This window comes from Triplophysa dalaica, chromosome 15, assembly GCF_015846415.1.
Source record: "Triplophysa dalaica isolate WHDGS20190420 chromosome 15, ASM1584641v1, whole genome shotgun sequence".
NCBI lineage: Eukaryota > Metazoa > Chordata > Actinopteri > Cypriniformes > Nemacheilidae > Triplophysa > Triplophysa dalaica.
Window position 1 is genome coordinate 14,106,591 of NC_079556.1, and position 19,161 is coordinate 14,125,751.

At 37.7% G+C, this 19,161-nt stretch overlaps 2 protein-coding genes across 4 annotated transcripts in view; both read right to left on the reverse strand.

Moving 5' to 3' along the window:
• Positions 1-5,041, reverse strand: part of dglucy (D-glutamate cyclase) — a 39,249-nt gene extending 34,208 nt beyond the window's left edge. The window contains exon 1 of the mRNA XM_056767213.1: positions 4,939-5,041. The gene's annotated coding sequence lies outside the window, so the exon portion shown is untranslated. The remainder of the gene's footprint in view (positions 1-4,938) is intronic.
• A 125-nt stretch (positions 5,042-5,166) lies between these two features.
• slc24a4a (solute carrier family 24 member 4a) overlaps positions 5,167-19,161 on the reverse strand; it is a 63,814-nt gene continuing 49,819 nt past the window's right edge. For 2 of the 3 annotated variants that reach the window (XM_056767209.1, XM_056767211.1), the window contains exons 8-17: positions 16,117-16,142; positions 15,973-16,026; positions 15,643-15,788; positions 14,556-14,725; positions 11,824-11,971; positions 10,613-10,779; positions 10,093-10,207; positions 9,896-10,008; positions 9,747-9,812; positions 5,167-8,717 (exon numbers count right to left, since the gene is read on the reverse strand). In XM_056767209.1, coding sequence (XP_056623187.1) covers positions 8,565-8,717; positions 9,747-9,812; positions 9,896-10,008; positions 10,093-10,207; positions 10,613-10,779; positions 11,824-11,971; positions 14,556-14,725; positions 15,643-15,788; positions 15,973-16,026; positions 16,117-16,142 — 1,158 coding nt within the window. In that variant the 3' untranslated portion in view covers positions 5,167-8,564. The remainder of the gene's footprint in view (positions 8,718-9,746; positions 9,813-9,895; positions 10,009-10,092; positions 10,208-10,612; positions 10,780-11,823; positions 11,972-14,555; positions 14,726-15,642; positions 15,789-15,972; positions 16,027-16,116; positions 16,143-19,161) is intronic. The other variant, XM_056767210.1, reaches the window with a different exon arrangement.

Below are 19,161 nucleotides of genomic sequence, written 5' to 3' on the forward strand. Positions count from 1 at the left end.
CCATTTTTTTTTTGCTATGGTAGTCAATGATGCCAGCAGCTAACGTCCTAGCAAATATTGTTGTGTTCAACCGATCAAATACATTTACACAGGTTTAGAAACAACTAGTTTCATAACAGAATTTTCATTTTTGGGTGGAGTGTCCCTTTAAAAATATCCGACGTGCACGTAAATGGAAGAGAAACATGTTTTCTCTTCGTAAGACATTCAGAAACTTGCTTAAGAAATAATCATGGTTACATTTATTGCATAATGTAAAATCTGTTAAAGCACGTCAATGATTTAGTTGTTCTAGACTACGTATAGCGCTGATCAAACGTGATATTTGGCAGCCGGAAGAATCAAGTGTTGCACACTCACGAGTGATTTCTTTCATTGTACAATGTGACATTCACCTGACGAAAAATTGGTAAAAACATAATTCGGATGTACTGTGTCTAATACCACCGCAAATTTTTCCTCTTTGGTTGAGCTGAGCTCCCGCGTCCCTCCATGTACTGTAGCCTGCCTGTCAGACTCGTTCCCCACACATTTAAGACCGGGCCGGTCCTTGAGTTGGCAGGTATTCATTCGGATTCTGAATATACATTAAGAAACTCATCAATTAACACTTATCCTTAGAATATAAATAAACATTTTGGCGGCCGCGGAACATTATGAAAGTAGCCCAAAAATCCGCAACCCGCGGCTCCATAATTTTTCCCGCAATTGCATTCTCAAAATAGCCCAATTGTGCTGGAAAACCGCGTACCTGGCAACACTGACACACACACACACCCACACTAATGTAGACACCACACCCCCGGTGCCACCCACAGTAATGACGTGCATGTGCACATACACAACAGTACCACAAGAAGAAATAAAAGTCAAACCCAATGTGTGGCTCCTACAGATAATCTAGGCGCGTTCAGTGCAGGATAGGAGAAAACGACTATCCTTGAGAGAGGGGGCAATACCAACTCTATTTGGACCTTTTAGCTTCACCGAGTCCCAACCTGTAAGTGTGACTTTTGATATTTGTCTGAACTTCAAGAAATATTGTCGTACCTTATGTCTGTGTTTAGCTAATGCATATAACGCTTACATTAGCATGTAGCGTTATTTCTGGTGTGTTACAGTTTGTTTATCTTGCTATTTACTCGGCTGATTTAATTGTTCAATCCATGAAATACATGGATACAATAATTTACAATAATTTTTCATAACGTCGACTTTTTGAAATGCTCTATGTACCATGACAACGCACAATTAGACAAAATAATAGTATTACTAACGCATTTTAAGAAAAATAATAATTTACTTCATTGATAAGCAAAACACAACATGCATGTTGTCACACTGAGAGTTTTTATGACAAGAGTTGTCACTTGCCACTGACTAACATCCTGCTCCAGTCATGGTGGAGTTTGTGGAGGATTAGCGTCTTCTTCCTCGTCAGACTCGGGCTCAAACTGGTACGGTAAAATCGCCGCCATCTCTATCTACACATATATTAAGACATCCAACCACATGTAAACCGTAATCCTGTATTGATGGTAGGCGTTCCATTTGCGACAAATGATGAACGCGTTTGACCAATCACAACAGATTACACCATCTGACCAATCACATGACACAAGGTTACCGGGTAGGAGGGGCCTAGAAGGGTGAATCGCGAAACGAATCATTTGAGAGTCAGTCAAGAAGTAGGGTACGAATAACTGCATATAATTACGAGATTAAAGTGTTTTTACACATTGTATGTAGATAAACTTGTTGTTGGACACTCCATTACCCAAAGTAGGGCCTAAAAAAACATATGTTACCTACTCTTTAAGGCTTGAAAATATCCGTTTTTTATTAATTTTTTAACGTTTTTATAATTAGTATTGTTTAGCTGTGCATTTACAACCTGAGTACTGCTGGTTTACATCAACTTCACTTCTATTTCTAACTTATTTTTCTATTGTTCTTCTCTTTATCTCACATTTTTTATCAATTTTATTGCTGTTTTATTCTTTCTTTAAATCTAATTTGTGATTTTAAATAATTTGCATTTAAAGATAAGTCTTATTTCTCTTTGTCAATCATTTTATGTAAACCACTTTAAATTGCTATTAAATGAGCCATATAAATAAACTTGCCTTGCTTTGCTTAAGACGCATTTAATCTATTAACGAAGTGTTCAAGACAACCCCGATTTCGTGAATTCCCGACCTCAAACCCAGAAGTAAACATTTTATACTACGAAATGACATGAATAAAGTTTTTTGTAAACTATTTTAATACATTAAAATCAAATTGTTTTGGCTGTCATTAATATGCCCCGACGCCGAGTGATTAACAAACCACCAGTTAAAGACACAGCATGTGGTTGCAAGCCATCCGAGCTGACCTCTAGACCAGCAATGATTTATAATTAAAGTCGCATAAGCATAATGAGAATTCTGTAATCACCCTATTTACCTTTGAAACCTGTATGACTGTTTAATCTATAAACCGTATAAACACAAAAGAAGATATTTGAAAGAAAGTTAACAGAAAACCGTTCGTCCACATTGACTTTTCTTCATACAATAGAAGTCAATGGGGACTATTGATAAATGATGACAGAAATTTCGTTTTGGGGGTGAACCACGGTACTTTTAATCATGACTTGACTTAATTTGACATATTACATACTGCATTAGTTATATGTGTTTCTTTTCGGCTGGTTTTTCTTTCATTTCTTTCCATTTTTAGTTTTCCACAAAATTAAGCTGGATATGGATTTGAGATGAGACGAGCCTCCGACTTGCCGTAGACCGTGCACACCCAAAGAGAAGGGGCTATGTATATTGGCTAATAAATTAGCATTTTGAGTGACGTGTGACGTTAATTTAGCACCAGGTGGCGCTTATTTAACGGCGTTAAGAAGTCGGGGTTTTAATATTAATAGGGCGACCCAAAGCACGCGAATTGTGATAGTGTTGGCTTTCGATACTTTTTGCGTGCTCACGAGTTAGTGTGTGCCTGTTATGCATAAAAAGGCCTTTAGATGGCACCAGTTTAAATGAAATGTAGATTAATTAGAAATGAATAGGCACATGTCTATGCAGTTTGGAGGGGATATTTTAAAAACGTTTGACGTAAAACATGCACAACGTGTATTTAATGCATGAAGACGGTAACTGTTAAAAGGCTAAATTAATTACACAGCTTAGGTGCCAAAAACTATTACTGCATAGTCTATTATGTATGGGAAGAATCCCGATGGCCTTGTTCATGTATGTATAATATAAATAAGAGTGATCGTGGCATTCGTTAACGAATCGTTTATTTCATACGATGACGATGTAGATTATATGAGATATTATCCAGGCCATTTCCATGTAGTGCGAATTATATAAAGTTTTAAAACAAACTAAATAGTTTTTAAGGTAAATAGTTATTGTTAAATGCAGAGCACTGCGATGGGTTGGCACTCCATCCAGGGTGTATCCTGCCTTGATGCCCGATGACTCCTGAGATAGGCGCAGGCTCCCCGTGACCCGAGGTAGTTCGGATAAGCGGTAGAAAATGGATGGATGGATGGAAATGCAGAGCAAGCAAGGCGACTTTTCTCTTTTATTACAACGATTAAACCGAACCAGATTGCCAAACACGTTTAAATGATTTATGGCCTACTGCAAGTCCATTTTATATTGAAGAACTGTTTCACTGTAATCAGATTTCTATGCAATGTATTATGTGCCTGTAACTCGCACTACACGGAGAGCCCGGGTACTTGTTTTATGATAAAATTATGATTTCAGTGGTACAGTTCTTCGATATAAGACTTGTAGTAGGGTACAAACGTGCTTGCAAGCTGGTTGGGCATGATAGAGAAAAGTCGCCTGCTTGCTCTGCGGTTAACAATTTAAATTAAAAACTGTTTAATTTTCTTTAAAACTTTATATCATTCGCACAGCACGGAAATGGCTTGGATAAAACATATCACATATGATCTATATCGTCAATATAAATCTTAGTGAAGCTTCATGTAATTAACACATCGTAATGCAAGCTTGTTATTTTATGCGAGCAGGCGGTTCGACCCTGCAGCGCGTTCTTCAAACGCTGCCTGCCGGTCTGTAGGACAATGGACAAACACTAAGAGCTTATGAAATAACCGATTCATCAACGAATGCCACGATTTCTCTTATTTATATTATAAAGATATGAACAAGGCCACCGGGATTCTTCCCATACATAATAGACTACGCATTTAATAGTATTTGGCACCTAAACTGTGTAAAGAATTTAGCCTTTTAACAGTTACTGTCTTCATGCATTAATACACGTTGTGTATGTTTTACGTCAAACGTTTTAAAATATCCCCTCCCAACTGCATAGACGTGCCTATTCATTTCTAATTAATCTACATTTCATTTAAACTGGTGCCATCTAAAGGAATTTGTATGCATAACAGGCACACACTAACTCGTGAGCACGCGAAACGTTTCTCGTGAGCACATGAAACATCGCGTGCGCACTAGAAACGTCTTCTGATTTCTTATTTTCAACAATTTCCACGGCTCCGTAATTTTCAGCCATTAATGGGCAAATTTAATAATTTCTTTGGTATAATATGTGTTAATGTGATCTTATAATTTCTGTATTGCACGTCTCTGACGTTTACCCGTTTTGACAATTTCTTCCATTAAAAAAGAACCATCAGGGAACGTTACGTGTTACTTTCTGGTTGCAACAAAATAAACAATAAATAACTATCAGAGAACGTTATTTTACTTTCTGGTTATTAAAAAAAACAGCCCCCAACGTTCTAGGGACGATTATTTTCTGGTTGCAAAAAAATAAAACCTGACAAAAACGTTCTTTGTGGTTCCCAAAAAATGACCCAAGGGGAACCAAAAGCGAACGTTCTTGTGTATGCTCGGATAATCAATGCGCTTAAATCGTGTAATACGTACTAACCTGTTTAGTGAATCAGTTTAAGCAGGCAAGGGACGATGACTTGAGTACTTCTGAGACGACAAAGTCGTGACTGCAGAAGGTCAGCAGCTATTTCATTTTCCATTGCGTGAGGACGCTGACGGTATAAACTCCAGACACAAAATGGCCAAAACTTGCACTACCCACAGAATACACGTGGGTGCGCTACACACTCGTTCAAGGACCAAAATACAAGACTGAGAAGCATGAAACATTTATAAACTGTATAATTTAATCGTTTTCTCAATACAATTTTCGTATGATACATATATATTTCATATTATTTTTAGATTATTGCTTTACAGTAAAATGCATTGGTTGGATACATCCAATTGCTCTCAAGACAATACATTCAAGTTACACACCGACGTCATATCTTGAAGTCATCAAATCTGTACCCTTGGAAGTAGACATCCTATATGCTTTTCCACTCACAGTGCAGCAGGTCGCTCATGAAGCAGTTACGCATGTATCTGTGCATGTGTGTTTAATAAATAAAAATAAAGCCTGATATTCTTGTGTGCATATGCATGCGCGAGAGACACCAGTCATTTGAAACATGTTTCCTCTGAAGAGGCATACAGTTGATTTTCTGTGCATACAATAAGACTGATGTGAGAGTGCTATTGGACTGGCAACAAGGAAGGACGTCACCTCTGTGACTATGACAATCAAACCACTTCCGAAGGCAGTGGGTTTATAAAATATATTTAAACTTAGCTGTCATCACAATTATGTCAAAAAATACTCATCTTTTACATCAAGCACGGCACAAATCATTTGCAACAAAGTTTAAGGGATACTTCTCCCAAAAATCAAAATTATGTCATCATTTCCTCACCTTCCAGTTGTTCCAAATCTGTGTTCAACAGAACAAAGACATTTATAGAAAGATATTTGAAAGAATGCTTATAACAAGACTGATTTTGCACCCCATTGACTACCATTGGAGGAAATAATACAATGGTAATCAAAAGTGCCCCAGAACTGTTTGTTGGCCCACATTCTTCAAAATGTCTTCAACAGAACAAATACAATTATTTTTCTACTATGGGAGTCAATGCGAGGAAGATCTGTTTGGTTATAAACATTCTTCCAAATATCTTTCTCAGTGTTCACCAGAACAAAAAAATTCATACAGAATTGTAACTACTCGAAGGTGAATAAATGATGACAGAATTTAAATTTTTAGGTGAAGTATCCCTTTAAGATATAAAGATGACTATGTCTTCAGTGTAAATTCAAATAAATCTCTTAAATGCACACATTTCCTGTCTATTACACTGGTCAAAAGAGATGTCTTGCCACAAAACTATTTAAAAACACATCAAACAGAAAAACAAATTTATTGGTACCAAATCATTATTGTAAAGATGGGAAGAAAACCCAGCATATCTCTTTTAAATATACAACCAGGCCTAAGAAGCAGATTTCAGTGTCTACGAAAGCATCCGTACAGCGTTTCCATATCAGCTATTCTTACAGGTCACCACTTATTAACACCACAGAAAACAGAAACGAAAACATCTAGACGTCACCGTCATTCCACACAGCACGCAACCACAAAACTAAAGTCGACATTCAATGGCAACTATGTGATGTGAGATTAAATGAGTATGCATGCACATGTAACAGCAGTGGACAATTTCAGCAGCTTTCACAAACATGGCTCATCTATGGAAATATAACTCCCAGTATTCAGCCTCCTCACCAACTGAGATTGCATATATCATAAATACTGTGTACATCAAATACTCCAACACCTGCCTTTCTGCACAGACAACAGTGACGGCACCTCTTAGCGCTTAACAACGACAGTTTCTATGACTGACACAACACAAAGACCCTTCCCCTGTCCCCCATGCTCAAGTTGAGATCTGAGCGCACACAAATCCGAGTTAATCAAAGTTCGATAGCTGCCGTTAAGCTACTGTATGGGTGAATCTCATGTGAAGTGTCAAAAAATGTGTCCAGGTCACATTTCGAGCTTAAATTAAAATATAGAAATTACATTATTTCAAGAAAATATATATTTTTGGACGACGTTATAGTCGCCCTATTGGTAGTAACCCCAAAATAATGTGTTGTAATATTTTACTGTATTAAATCAACCTGAAAATCTGATACATTTCAATGACTCAAATTACATTTTTTTTTTTACAAAACCAGAAGCAGTAATTGTAAGATAAAAATCCTTTGAAAACTGAATGTTGAATTGCAAAGCATAGTTTCACATTTTGTCCTTGTGATTTAGGGCTGAACTGTGACCTGCACACGTTTTCATGAGATTCCCCCTTATAGGGACATTTATATCAAGCTCACAAAGCTTACGCCCTGCCGCAAAAATGGCTTCTTTGTGTCAAATCATACATTACACGCAAACAGTAAGAAAGATCCAGACAGGGAGGTTCAGGTGCATTGTAAATAAAGAAAAAGTGACCACTTTGGTCACATACATAAATACACCCCCTCCCGTCCTCTGTAAGGAAGCACTGGTTCAAACAGGATCACCGATGTCATATTTACAGATAAACAACAAACGCATCGACTCGTTGCACATCTGCATAATCCAGGATCCCTGTTTGTGATGTTGTCCGTATGTTTGTGTGCGAAATATTGAAGCAGCCACAGCTGTCGATCTCATCTTCCACACTGCAAAAGGAGAAGAGAGCTCTCCTGAAGGTTGCCCGCTCTGGCCTGAAAGAGAGGTGAGGAGCAGCTTTTGATGTGTGCTTTAGTGATTGGCCCGATTCATTGGTTAGAATGATTAAGGTAAAAGGATAACATGTCCAAATTCGAGAGCTTCTGTTCCAGAGTGTTAGAAGTGGTCCCCTTGATGACCTCACAGATGTCCAGTTGCCAGCAGCTCTCAGCAGGATATATCGTCAAGCTAATCAGAATTTGTAAACATCTTGTCCTCCCCACTGCGTGATCTATTCATAATATAAAATCCATGCTGTAACAGCCTCTTGCTTTTAATGCGGAAGGTTTCTTCCCTCTAACAAGCTGATGAAATCTTCATGCCCAAGGGCAGTCATATAATGTCAGTCTATGACGACACATTAAGGGCGTACTTTTATATTTCCACACTTTTTTAAGTTTGACAAGTAAATGTGATGATGCTTTATGCCATACAGAAAGTGCACAATGTTTAATGTTCATACCGTCCTCAAGGGAAGACAGAAAATAGAGAATGTACAGGAGATCGCTAATGCATACGGGAATGAGCAGCATTTCTGTGTCATTGGCGAATGTGCGGTTTGTGATGAGTGTGCAGTAAGTTTGAATCCCCTGCTCTGAATAATCCAGTAAAGACTTTAGGACATCTTGATTGTCCCAATATAAAGAGAGCTGCCATGGAGAATTTCATTTCCTGGAAATGACGGAGAGAGTTTTAAACCAGGGCCAAAGAGTTCCCTCCATCTGAACCACAGTGGTGAGGACATGCAGCAGAAGACAAAGGGTTTTATTTAACAGTAGCTAGATTAACCTGTTTGAGGAACTGCATTTACAGGAAACAGCAGAATCACTGGTGATTTAAGGGGATGTTTAGTGGGTGTGTCCAACCCGGAGGTATTTTGGTTCCAAGCCTGCGAAAATTTTCTGGTCTACAGTTCATCTTGACACATGGGGAGATTGACAAACGTGAAGACATTGTATTCAATCAAGATGGAAAAGCAGAGAAAGACTGCATACAGCACGAGTACGTAGATACCCAGTTTAAAGTCCAACCTCCATCTGTTCACGTGGATGCCCAAAACCTGAAGGTGGAAAAACAAAATTAAAAGTCAGAAATCCTAAATGTTTCTGTAGGTCAATTGGTATAGCATTAATACACTAGAAGTTGATGAAAAGTTTCATGTATAGACAACAATGCATTAAAAATGATCTGTGAATATGACTAAAAACACTGTACAATGCAAGCCAGGCAAGTAGTTGCAGCCTAAACGTTGTCATGTAACCAGACAGCCAAATGCATAAATATTTTGTTTTTAATTTAAAACATTGTCGTGTAAACATACTCTTAATGGCTGAATAGCGAGGAGAGGTTTCTCCTTTCATTCAGAAATGAATGTCTGGGTTTTAGGTATTGAAGTTGTTCTTCCACACCAGACTTCACATAAAATTCCTGTATTATGGATATGACATTTACAGTCAAAACTTATCAACACTTAATTTACACTCTCAGAAAATGTATTTAGTTTCCTGAAGCCTGCTGAAAGTCTGTATGTCAGAAAAAGAAAGACATAAACATGCAACATACTTTTATGTGGATTTCTGTGAACTAAAATGTAAAAACCAGAAGAAATAATACCCAAGAAATGGAGAAAGGATGGCTCTTCAAAGAACATTAAAACAGTATATTTTATTCTTTCATGTGTCCATTTATAAGGAATATGGACAGGTATGGATGTGACAAATGTAAAAGTGGCACTTACTTGATTGACTATGAAAAATCATGCTTAAAAATACAAAGCTTTAAAAACGTTAAGGGACATCTCACATGGGTATTTAAAACACCAAATATTGACGTCTGACCAACAGTATCAGTATGGGGATAACCTTGGGTAAAAACTTTTTATGGTGAAGTTGACCTTTGCACAGAATTACGCTTAGACCCTGCTTTGTGAAAAAGGTCCTGACTAATGTTGTTACAGAGTTCAAAAACATTTTATCATACTGTATGCCATTGCATTAGGATTAGCCTTCACTTAAGTTAGAAGTTACCATCTATTTGAAGGGGTTGTACTTTCACCTCGTATTATATTTGAGGTAAATTGTTTACTCACAGTTAAAGCCACTGAGCCCAGCAGAAGGACAACCGAGTAAACCAATCCTTTACTGTTGATTTGAACCTTAGGACAAAAAAAAGTAATTTTACTACCTTGTGTGTATGTCTGTGAGTATTATGTGTGGGGGTGAGAAAAAAGACAGATACCACAGATCCATAGTTGACAGCCATTGTCTGGATGCCCCAGGGAACGCCGAGTCCAACCAGAATATCAAACACATTACTGCCAATCGTGTTCGAGACAGCCATGTCCCCTAGGCCTGAACACACAAACGTGGAAGGTTAAAACTGATAAAAGATCAGAGAAGTTAGGCGAGGAGGGAATCAGAAAATGATAGCCTTACCTTGCCGTGCGACAATGAGACTAGCTATGCAGTCGGGAACGCTGGTGCCAGCGGCCAAGAAAGTTATACCCATTATTACATCTGGGATTCCAAGTGTGTATCCAACAATGGTGACCTGTGCATAGATCACAAAAATAATATGTAATGCAAGATCTTACACAACAACACAGCTCTGCATACTTTAAGGTATCATTCATCCTCGTGATCACAGCGGAAGCACAAACGACGTGGGCCTGGATATGTGCTTTAACATTTACAGTTTGCTTTAATCCCTAGGTTTAAGCGACATGGTGATGTTTTGTTAATAATTACTAACTTACGACCAGTACCAGAGCAACAGAAATAGTGATGTCAACAACAGCTGCCACTAATGACCAACACCCGAGAAAGTAACAGAGATGTCAATAGTGACCACTAAAATGGCCAGGACCCTAGCGAGATGTGTTAATAGTTATGTCCATTGTTATCACTTTTGACTGTATGATTAAAAATAATTGCATACACACACAAACAAACTCACCATCCACACCATGAAGTAAGAGAAGATGGCGATCCACAGTGTAGAGAGGAAGAAGGACAGCATGAAGAAACGCTCCCACCGTGGTTTGGCACAGTTGGGCACGGTGAAGAACAGCAACAGTGAAATTGGCCAGGAGACGAAAAATTTTACTTTGTCCATAGCGCCACCTGTGGTCATTAGGAAGTTACATACTTACAAAAATATACTTGCACACAAAAACACCCTACTAATCCATAACAAAAAGAAACTCTAGAAGTCAGTAAATAAAGAAATCCATAAAATTAAGAAAAGAACTAAAGAAAACATGACTGAACAATACATGATAATGTACATCGCATCCGTCCAAGGTCAGTCTATTGAATCAGGATTTTTCTCTGTCCACACCAAATGTGTATATACTGTGTGTATATATATATATATAGACTGAGGAAAATAAGTATTTGAACACCCTGCTATTTGCATGTTCTCCCACTTAGAAAGCATGGAGGGGTCTGAAATTGTCATCGTAGGTGCATGTCCACTGTGAGAGTCATAATCTAAAAAAAATCAAGAAATCACAATGTATGATTTTTTTAACTATTTATTTGTATGATACAGCTGCAAATAAGTATTTGAACACCTGTCTATCAGCTAGAATTTTGACCCTCAAAGACCTGTTAGCCTGCCTTGATGTCCACTGCCTTGATGTCCACCATTTACTATCCTAAATTAGATGCATCTGTTTGAGATCGTTAGCTGCACAAAGACACCTTTGTGCAGCAATTTCAGACCCCTCCATGATTTCTAAGTGGGAGAACATGCAAAATAGCAGGGCGTTCAAATACAGATTTTCCTCACTGTATATACACATACACACACAGACACACAGTACAATATTTAATTATGTTATGTTATGTGAAGCTATTCACTATAGAAACATCTAATACTTTTTCTCTAACTTTGTTCCATAAAATTTAAACTTTTCTAGATGACGACATCTGTGATTACACCGGATGCCTTATACTTTGCTTTTCTTATACTGTGGTGGTTGGGACAAAGTATAAGAAATATATAAGTACGTAAAAGAAACAGTAAATCAAACCTCCATCTACAGAAGTCAAATATTTCTAAAAGTTTAATTAAGTTGATGATCTGAAAATCAGCCTGAGGTCACGTCACTACATGAGGTTAAAGACCAAAAGTGTTAATGTGTGAGAGAATCAGAGCATCACCAGGCAGGCTGAAGGGAGATGAGATCTCATTTTCAGGCTCCTCACTGAGTTTGTCTTCGGTTATGATGCCATTTTCAATGGTGTCAGTTTTCTTATCAACCACCAGCACTCCATCCACCCCATTAGACGTCTTCACTAGCCGCTGTTGCTGTCCGCATAGGAAGCAGAGAATAGATCTTACCAAACAACTATTTTCAGTTCATTTTTGAATGAATATCCCTTCCTATTCCATTAACTCCTTCACCGTTATTGATGAGTTACCTCGTCATTTAAAAAAAACGCTTCCCCATCAAAGACGAGTTCATATGGCAATCAGTGTTTGTACTGTTGTACAGCAGGTGGCGCTATTACACACCACTGGGAAAAAGTACAGAATCCCAGATACTAGAATGTATATGTTTTAGCGGTTTTTAATGATTGTTCTACGTGGAATCTGGGCGCAATTTTTGACAAACACGTTAATTATCTCAGCTGTTTAATCAAAATGATGCATTTTTGAAGAAACCTACCCACATCTACGGAGTTCTAAAAAACGAACAAAAGAATGTAGAAGAATACGGTTTCTTTTGTTTAAAAGCTGAGACTCTGTTCTTTCATTTGACATATTGTTTGTCCATATATTCTTTACAGAAAATTTACAGTGAGCCATTAAAGTTGGGTGAAAATGTTAAAAAACACTGGCGTAGGCTGGTAACTTTTTTTAAAAGAGGCTGGCGGCGAATGAGTTAATAGAATCGTATATTCCATACTAGAACTAGTTGTTGTATATCAGCAGTTGTAGCCTCCTTCAGACAAAAGGCCAATTTTGATATTGTACCTTTAAGATTTATATTATGTAAATGATGCCTTGCATATAAATGCTAGTTCCATCTGGGCCTGTTGTGAAAGACAAAGCATGTCTACAATACATAGTACATTTAACTCTTATTATGAACTTATAATGCAATGCTGACTTCTTTTGTAACCTTATAGTTTATCCATGATCAATTTTAGGCCTTTTACAAAAGGAAGGCCCACCAAAAATAGTTTGGGAACCACTGGGATCGTGTAAAATATGTTTTCGAGCCCCAACTAGATCCCCACCACATACAACGTTATAATAATAATAGTAGTAGTAGTAATAATAATAATGAGAGTAAATAAACAGTAAGGGCTTTATTTGAAACATTGTAATGACAGTACTGAAATTTGTGTGACATCTTACTAAAAAACCTAAATAAGGAACTTCTCACTTTAACTCTTTCCCCGCCAGCCTTTAAAAAAAAAGTTGCCCGCCAGCGTTTTTTAACATTTACACTAAATTTTGATGGCTCACAGTATATTTTCTGTAATTAATTTATGAACAAACAATATATCAAATTATAGAACTGAGTCTCAGCTTTCAAGAAAAGAAACTGTACTCTTCTATCTTCATTAGTTCTTTTTTTATCACCCCTTAGATGTGGGTAGGTTTCTTCAAAAATGCTTAAAAAAACTTTGATTACAGAGCTGAGATAATTAACATTTTTTGGTCAAAGACTCCACCCAGATTACTGTCAGAACAATTATTCAAACAGATAAAACATATACGTTCAAGGTTCAGAGCTTCTGTACTTTTTCCGAAGGCGTGTAACAGCGCCACCTGCTGTATAACAGTACAAACACTGATTGCCTTAAAAACTTGTCTTTGGCGGGGAACGTTTTTTTTATGATGAGATAACTCGTCATCATGGGAATCACAGCTGACAATACCTTGTCGTGCCCCCTCTAGGGGTCCCTACTCCCAGTTTGGGAACCACTGTACTAACCTAATTGCAAACCAGCTGACGTGTCATTATAAGATTCCTCAGCAGTGAATGTTTAACACTGTTTCTTCAGCACCCGTGTGTAGATATTTATAGAAAACGTTTAATAAGTCTCACACCCAGAACTGGGCTACCTGGGGAGAGAACTTCACAATCCTGAGTTAGTCAACAAAGGCTAGTCCATAATAAGCTCTTTTGAACTATAGTTTATAATTCCAGCCTCTGGTCTCCCAGTGTTAAATATGCCCCATTTTGATATAAGGGATTGAATTTTAATTAGATTTAAAGCTATACACCAATTCAAACCTTTATGCACAGTAAATTCTATATAACAACAATAACAACCCATTTGTTTTATCAAAGTGTAATACACTATTTGAGTCAAGTGCATTTCATAGTGCATTCACATACTGTTAAACAGTCTTGTATGTGTAACGGAAAGGGACTACAGTGGTCTTACAAAGTGTGTTAAAAAGGACTTTTTTCAACTTGACATGCTGTCTTTTTTAAAGATTTATTTTTGCCGTTTTGCCTTTATAGGATAAACAGGGATTTAAGAGAGTTTAGCAAGCGAAGTGGATGAGAGAGAGGGGATGGGGTGGAGGAATGGACCACGATCTGGGATTCAAACTCGGGTTGCCCAAGACGCAAACCACTCGACCATTGGCTCCGAATTGACATCCTTTCTTACAAATGACGCTCAAAACACAGCAAGACAAATGACACAAGATTCAAAGGTCCAAATACATGTCTGTAGCTGTGAGGTTTTGATGAAAAAAAGATCTCAGACAGTTCAACACAACAGACCATCAGCATGGTTAAAGCACAAAAAATACAAATAAGTTTATGAACAAAATCTATAATTATTTTGTTTAATTTTTGTTTAAGAGAGGTTAAGAACATACTTTGCCTGATGATGTTTGATGATCTGATGATGTTTATTCTTACCTCATTGATGATAATACGGCTTGCCATACGGAGACGTGTCTTAGGTCCAAAGTGGTTTGTGATCATGACCCTGAGGCCGGCCTCTGGGAACCGGTAGTGTGGAGGGCTCGAATTGATCATCTCATCCACCATCACAACAGAACCCCGAGTGTATGTTTTACTGGGCTTTACTACAAACATAGTGGGAAAAAACAGTTTATAATGCAAAAAATGACACATCCCTGAGAGACAAAAAACAACTTTAAACTGGAACCAGCAGAAACATAGATACTCCCAGACAGACACCAACATGCCAAAGGATATGTCACTAATTTCAATTAAAGCTCATGTCTGTCAAAAGAGCGATTTCCACTGAAAGAAACTGTAGGCCCACCTCTGAGCCCCTCGAGATTATGCTCATTCATCATTGACACTAATATTAAATGAAAACCTCAGTTTTCTCACAGATTACAGCAGGACACCACCAGAAGACAGCTATACAGACACAAACATTCTGACTGAACACAGAACGATAAATGCTAAAAAAAAAAAGGAAGTTATTAATAACAATATCCGTGCATAGATCTTTAACCCAGTTGTATTTAAAAAAAAATTGTATCTCTGTATTGTACATCTACCTATGCTTATTGTTGGAATATATACAAAACTAACCGAAATTAAATTCAAACCTTTTCATACACTCCCAATGACACAAATCATTATGTGAAAAGATTGTACCACATGGCACTAGGAGTAAGATGTCAGCACACACAGACACACACAGAGCACTGCAGGAGAAGACAGCAGCCAGTACAGATTTAGCAAGGCTAAACAGACAGGCTTCAGCAGGGGAAGGTTGAAAGATCATCACACAGCACAACAGTTAGCCGCGCTCTGAAACAGAAAGCATACCGCGGTTACTCAGCAGGGAAGCGAAGTGTCAGACATGTCAGATAGTTACTGGATACTTTAAGCGAGCGTTTGGTTGGCGTAGGCTTTTCAAAACGGCAGAAGGTAGAATGTGGCATTAATTGAAAGAGAGATGATTAATTACAGGGAAAGTTTGTTAGCTGTTAGCCCATGAGGAAGCCTGTCTAGTTACCCTTACCTGGGTTGAGTAACGGCCAGGATGGTTCATCCCAAAAAAGCTCATAACATGCATTACCATCCTCCATCTCGCTGACGACTGTGTTACCGTTGGCAACGCCCTTGTCCTCCTTCCCCGAAAAGTAGTTTTGGATACTAGTGTTGAACCTTAAGGGAAACAGATTTATTAAGAAACTACAAAACAAAATACTATTTCCAAGCAGTATGGTACATTATAACATTTCATGGTACTGAAATGGTCCTATTTGTGCTATTCCAAACTAACTGCGTACCCAATACTTTTGACACTTCCTCATGTTTGTATAAGTACAGAACACAAGGAAAGACTCACTTCATGATGAGGATGTAGCCAACATACATGAGGATGAGTATCAAACTCTCCCACCTGCAGGAAGAAAGATGACAGCCAATCAGAATCCTGCCTCCAACTAATTAAATCAGGATAATTGAAAGGATAAGTCAGACAGAGACTCACCATACAATCTTCTCATCGTAAATAAACTGAAAAAAAAGATAAAGAGTCTGTGTAAATATTCATGAGGTGAAAGCAGAAATAATTCAATACATTTTCAGATTATATGCTCTATATAGCACAACTGTCCCCCATCCTCAACCTTAGTACTGGAAAATGGCATATAAATCCAAAATGACACTACAATTTGTAACTAACCATTGTCTCAGCCTCAGATGTCACATACATGGACTGTTGGCTTAAAGTCTGATGCACAAGGCACACTTTTCTGGAAACACTTCAGCACGTTCGCAGTAGGGATGGGCATTTTACAATAATTTCATATTCTAATATTTGAGCTTATAAAAACAAACATTTGATTATTTAAATCAAGCTAACAATGACGTAATTTGTTTAGATTTTATTTAGTCACAATTTCACATCAAGCTTATAATTATCATTAAATATTCATAACGCAATAATATTATATATAAATCTGCACGGAACTGTATAAAACAGAACAGACAGAACAAAACAAACAAAACCCAACATATATTTACAGTCTGTGATGTATGGTTATCTTGTTTATTTTTTTTTACATGTTCCTGATAAGAAAAACAAGCATATAGGTCTATTTTTCTCTGGTGAAAGTCTGTTCAACAAGCTGACAGCAGAGAAAACGCACTTCTCTTCTCTAACTCCCGGTAACAAAACCCAGATATGAAAAGAGTATCTAGCTTTATTGTTTATAATGTTGATAATAAATTAAGTAAATGGGCTTGAAAGCTCTCTTAAGATCCTAAAAAAAGACCATGCAACAAAGACGGAGCCATAGTGGTTGTTTCCCTTATACGTGAGAGTCATATGAGGAAGACATTTCCTGCTGATCAGCCCAGTATATAAATATTGTTTTCTTTGTCGTTCATGGTCAGTGTCGGTCTCGTTTAGCTTTGCATTGCATTTGCATCAATAAATAAGGTAGGGCTATTTATTTCAACTAAATTGAGAAAAATCACAGCCGGTTTTAAAACAAATTGAAACAATCATCTGTGCAAATTATTTACAGGCTTTCACTTGGAGACGACCCTATTTGAACTTCTAGAAGGAAAATTCTGGATTTTAGGTATGGAAATAGGTGCCAGTCTTATGTTAAGGCCAAATTCATTAACAGTAGTTGCAGTGAAATGTACATTTTCATGCTTCAAATTGTTGAAATTAGCATTACTTAATCTATTTTTTTTACGAACGAATATGAATTTACTAAGAACAACCACTGGTATGGTATGTTATGGTAAGAAATGGTTTATTGTTAATCATTTAATATTACGTTGGTATCTTTATGCCTACTGTAATAATGTTAACTAATTCTGTGGCTCACCAGTTTTGAAACATTTAATATCGTGATGTCAGCCAAGCCTAAAATGCGACCCCGGCATCCGGTGTGTAAACTTACATTTAATAAACTAGATTTCGATCCGAGTGAACAAGATTTAGGAACATATACAACTGATTTTTTATACTTTCTTTATATTATAAAATCATTACAGATGAAGTGAAGAAGCGTTAAATAAGACTAACTTTAAGGTCTGTAGTGGTAACTTAACCTTGTGGTGACGCAGTTTTATTCAAATGATAAGACTATTCAATTAGCATTTTTAATATTAAAATAGTTTTTGCGGATCAAATATTCAAATTTTCGATAATTCGTGGACATCCCTAGTTCATAGTCGTCATCTGATTGGTTGAATTTCACAGGATTTCCAGGAGACTTGCGTGTCACATTCATTAAGGGTCCACGGTTGCAATAAGAATTCATTCAACTTAATTCTTAAAAGTATGCGAGGTTCACGGCATAAAATTATTATCATTGTTGTTGCGGTTAACTTTTGACACGTTTGTGAATGTACACCGGTCTGTTACTGCGGGGACATTTCCACGCCTCTAAACATGACGTGACACAAAACGATTTGTCGCTTCACCTGTCAGTAATATGGCTCTTGGGTGGGCCTTGGACAAAAAAAGTGGCAAAAGCTTCTAGTACCTTCCGACATAATTAACCATAACTAAATACCACATAAACATAAAAGCTAATATTTTAAGTTTATTGAAAAAATATAAACTTGTACTTAAGGTTTCAGGAATACCAAAGGTACTTTTAGGTTTGTTGTGTGGTTTTCCAAACAAGCCGTAAACTGTAAAGTAACATTAAAATATGTGTTCCGAGTTTGTCACACAACAAAAAAAGTGTGTTATTAACCATCTAGACAAATTTGAATGGAGAAAAAAACATTCAAGTAAAATAAGCAGGACTCTGCACCCAAATCCTGGAGTTACGGCCTCTCGCTTCACTGAACCACCGTTATAAGTCCCCAGCCCAGTAGGCTATATGTCAATACGTTTTTTAGGGGGATTTCATCTATAGATAATTCACAAGTTCGCCTATGCAGATAATAATGCAGGTTAAAAAGGAATGCGTATTCGGCGTGCTGTCCGGGGAGAGGCCTCAGAGCCCGTCAGTTTCTTCCAAACTCTCAATAGTCTTCCCCTGTCTGGTGAGAGGGCTCTGGGCCCAGTATTAGTCTGAACCAAGAGCGCTCCCCCTCTGTCCTGCGGGAGAAAACAGTCTAGTGGTGAGGAGCTGGGGTGGTGAAGGGATGCCTGAAGACTGTAGAGAGAATGCAGGTAAAACAGCTTTGTATATTTGTAGTGAGCTGGTAAGGTAACGTTAGATACTGAGATTGCTCATAACGAACCACCCGAGCGAATTACTGTTCTCGAAATTTGTTAATTAAACATCATTCAATGAAGCATGTCGCGATCGCGCGTAGTGATCCTCCTTCCGTTCACGTTATTCTCCTCCATCCATATGTATGTTTTTTGGCGAAAGATTTGTTTAGTTGGGCAGAGTGAGATCGTGAGAGAGCCTGCAAGTGCCTGAGTGCTTACAACCCTGAGCTCATGACTGAGCAGACACCTAGATGCTAGGGCTAGGCGCTCTTTTAATAGGGGAGGGGCCATGCATGCTTGGACGCTCCAATGCGTCATTGATCCCCGTTTTAGCCCTGCTCT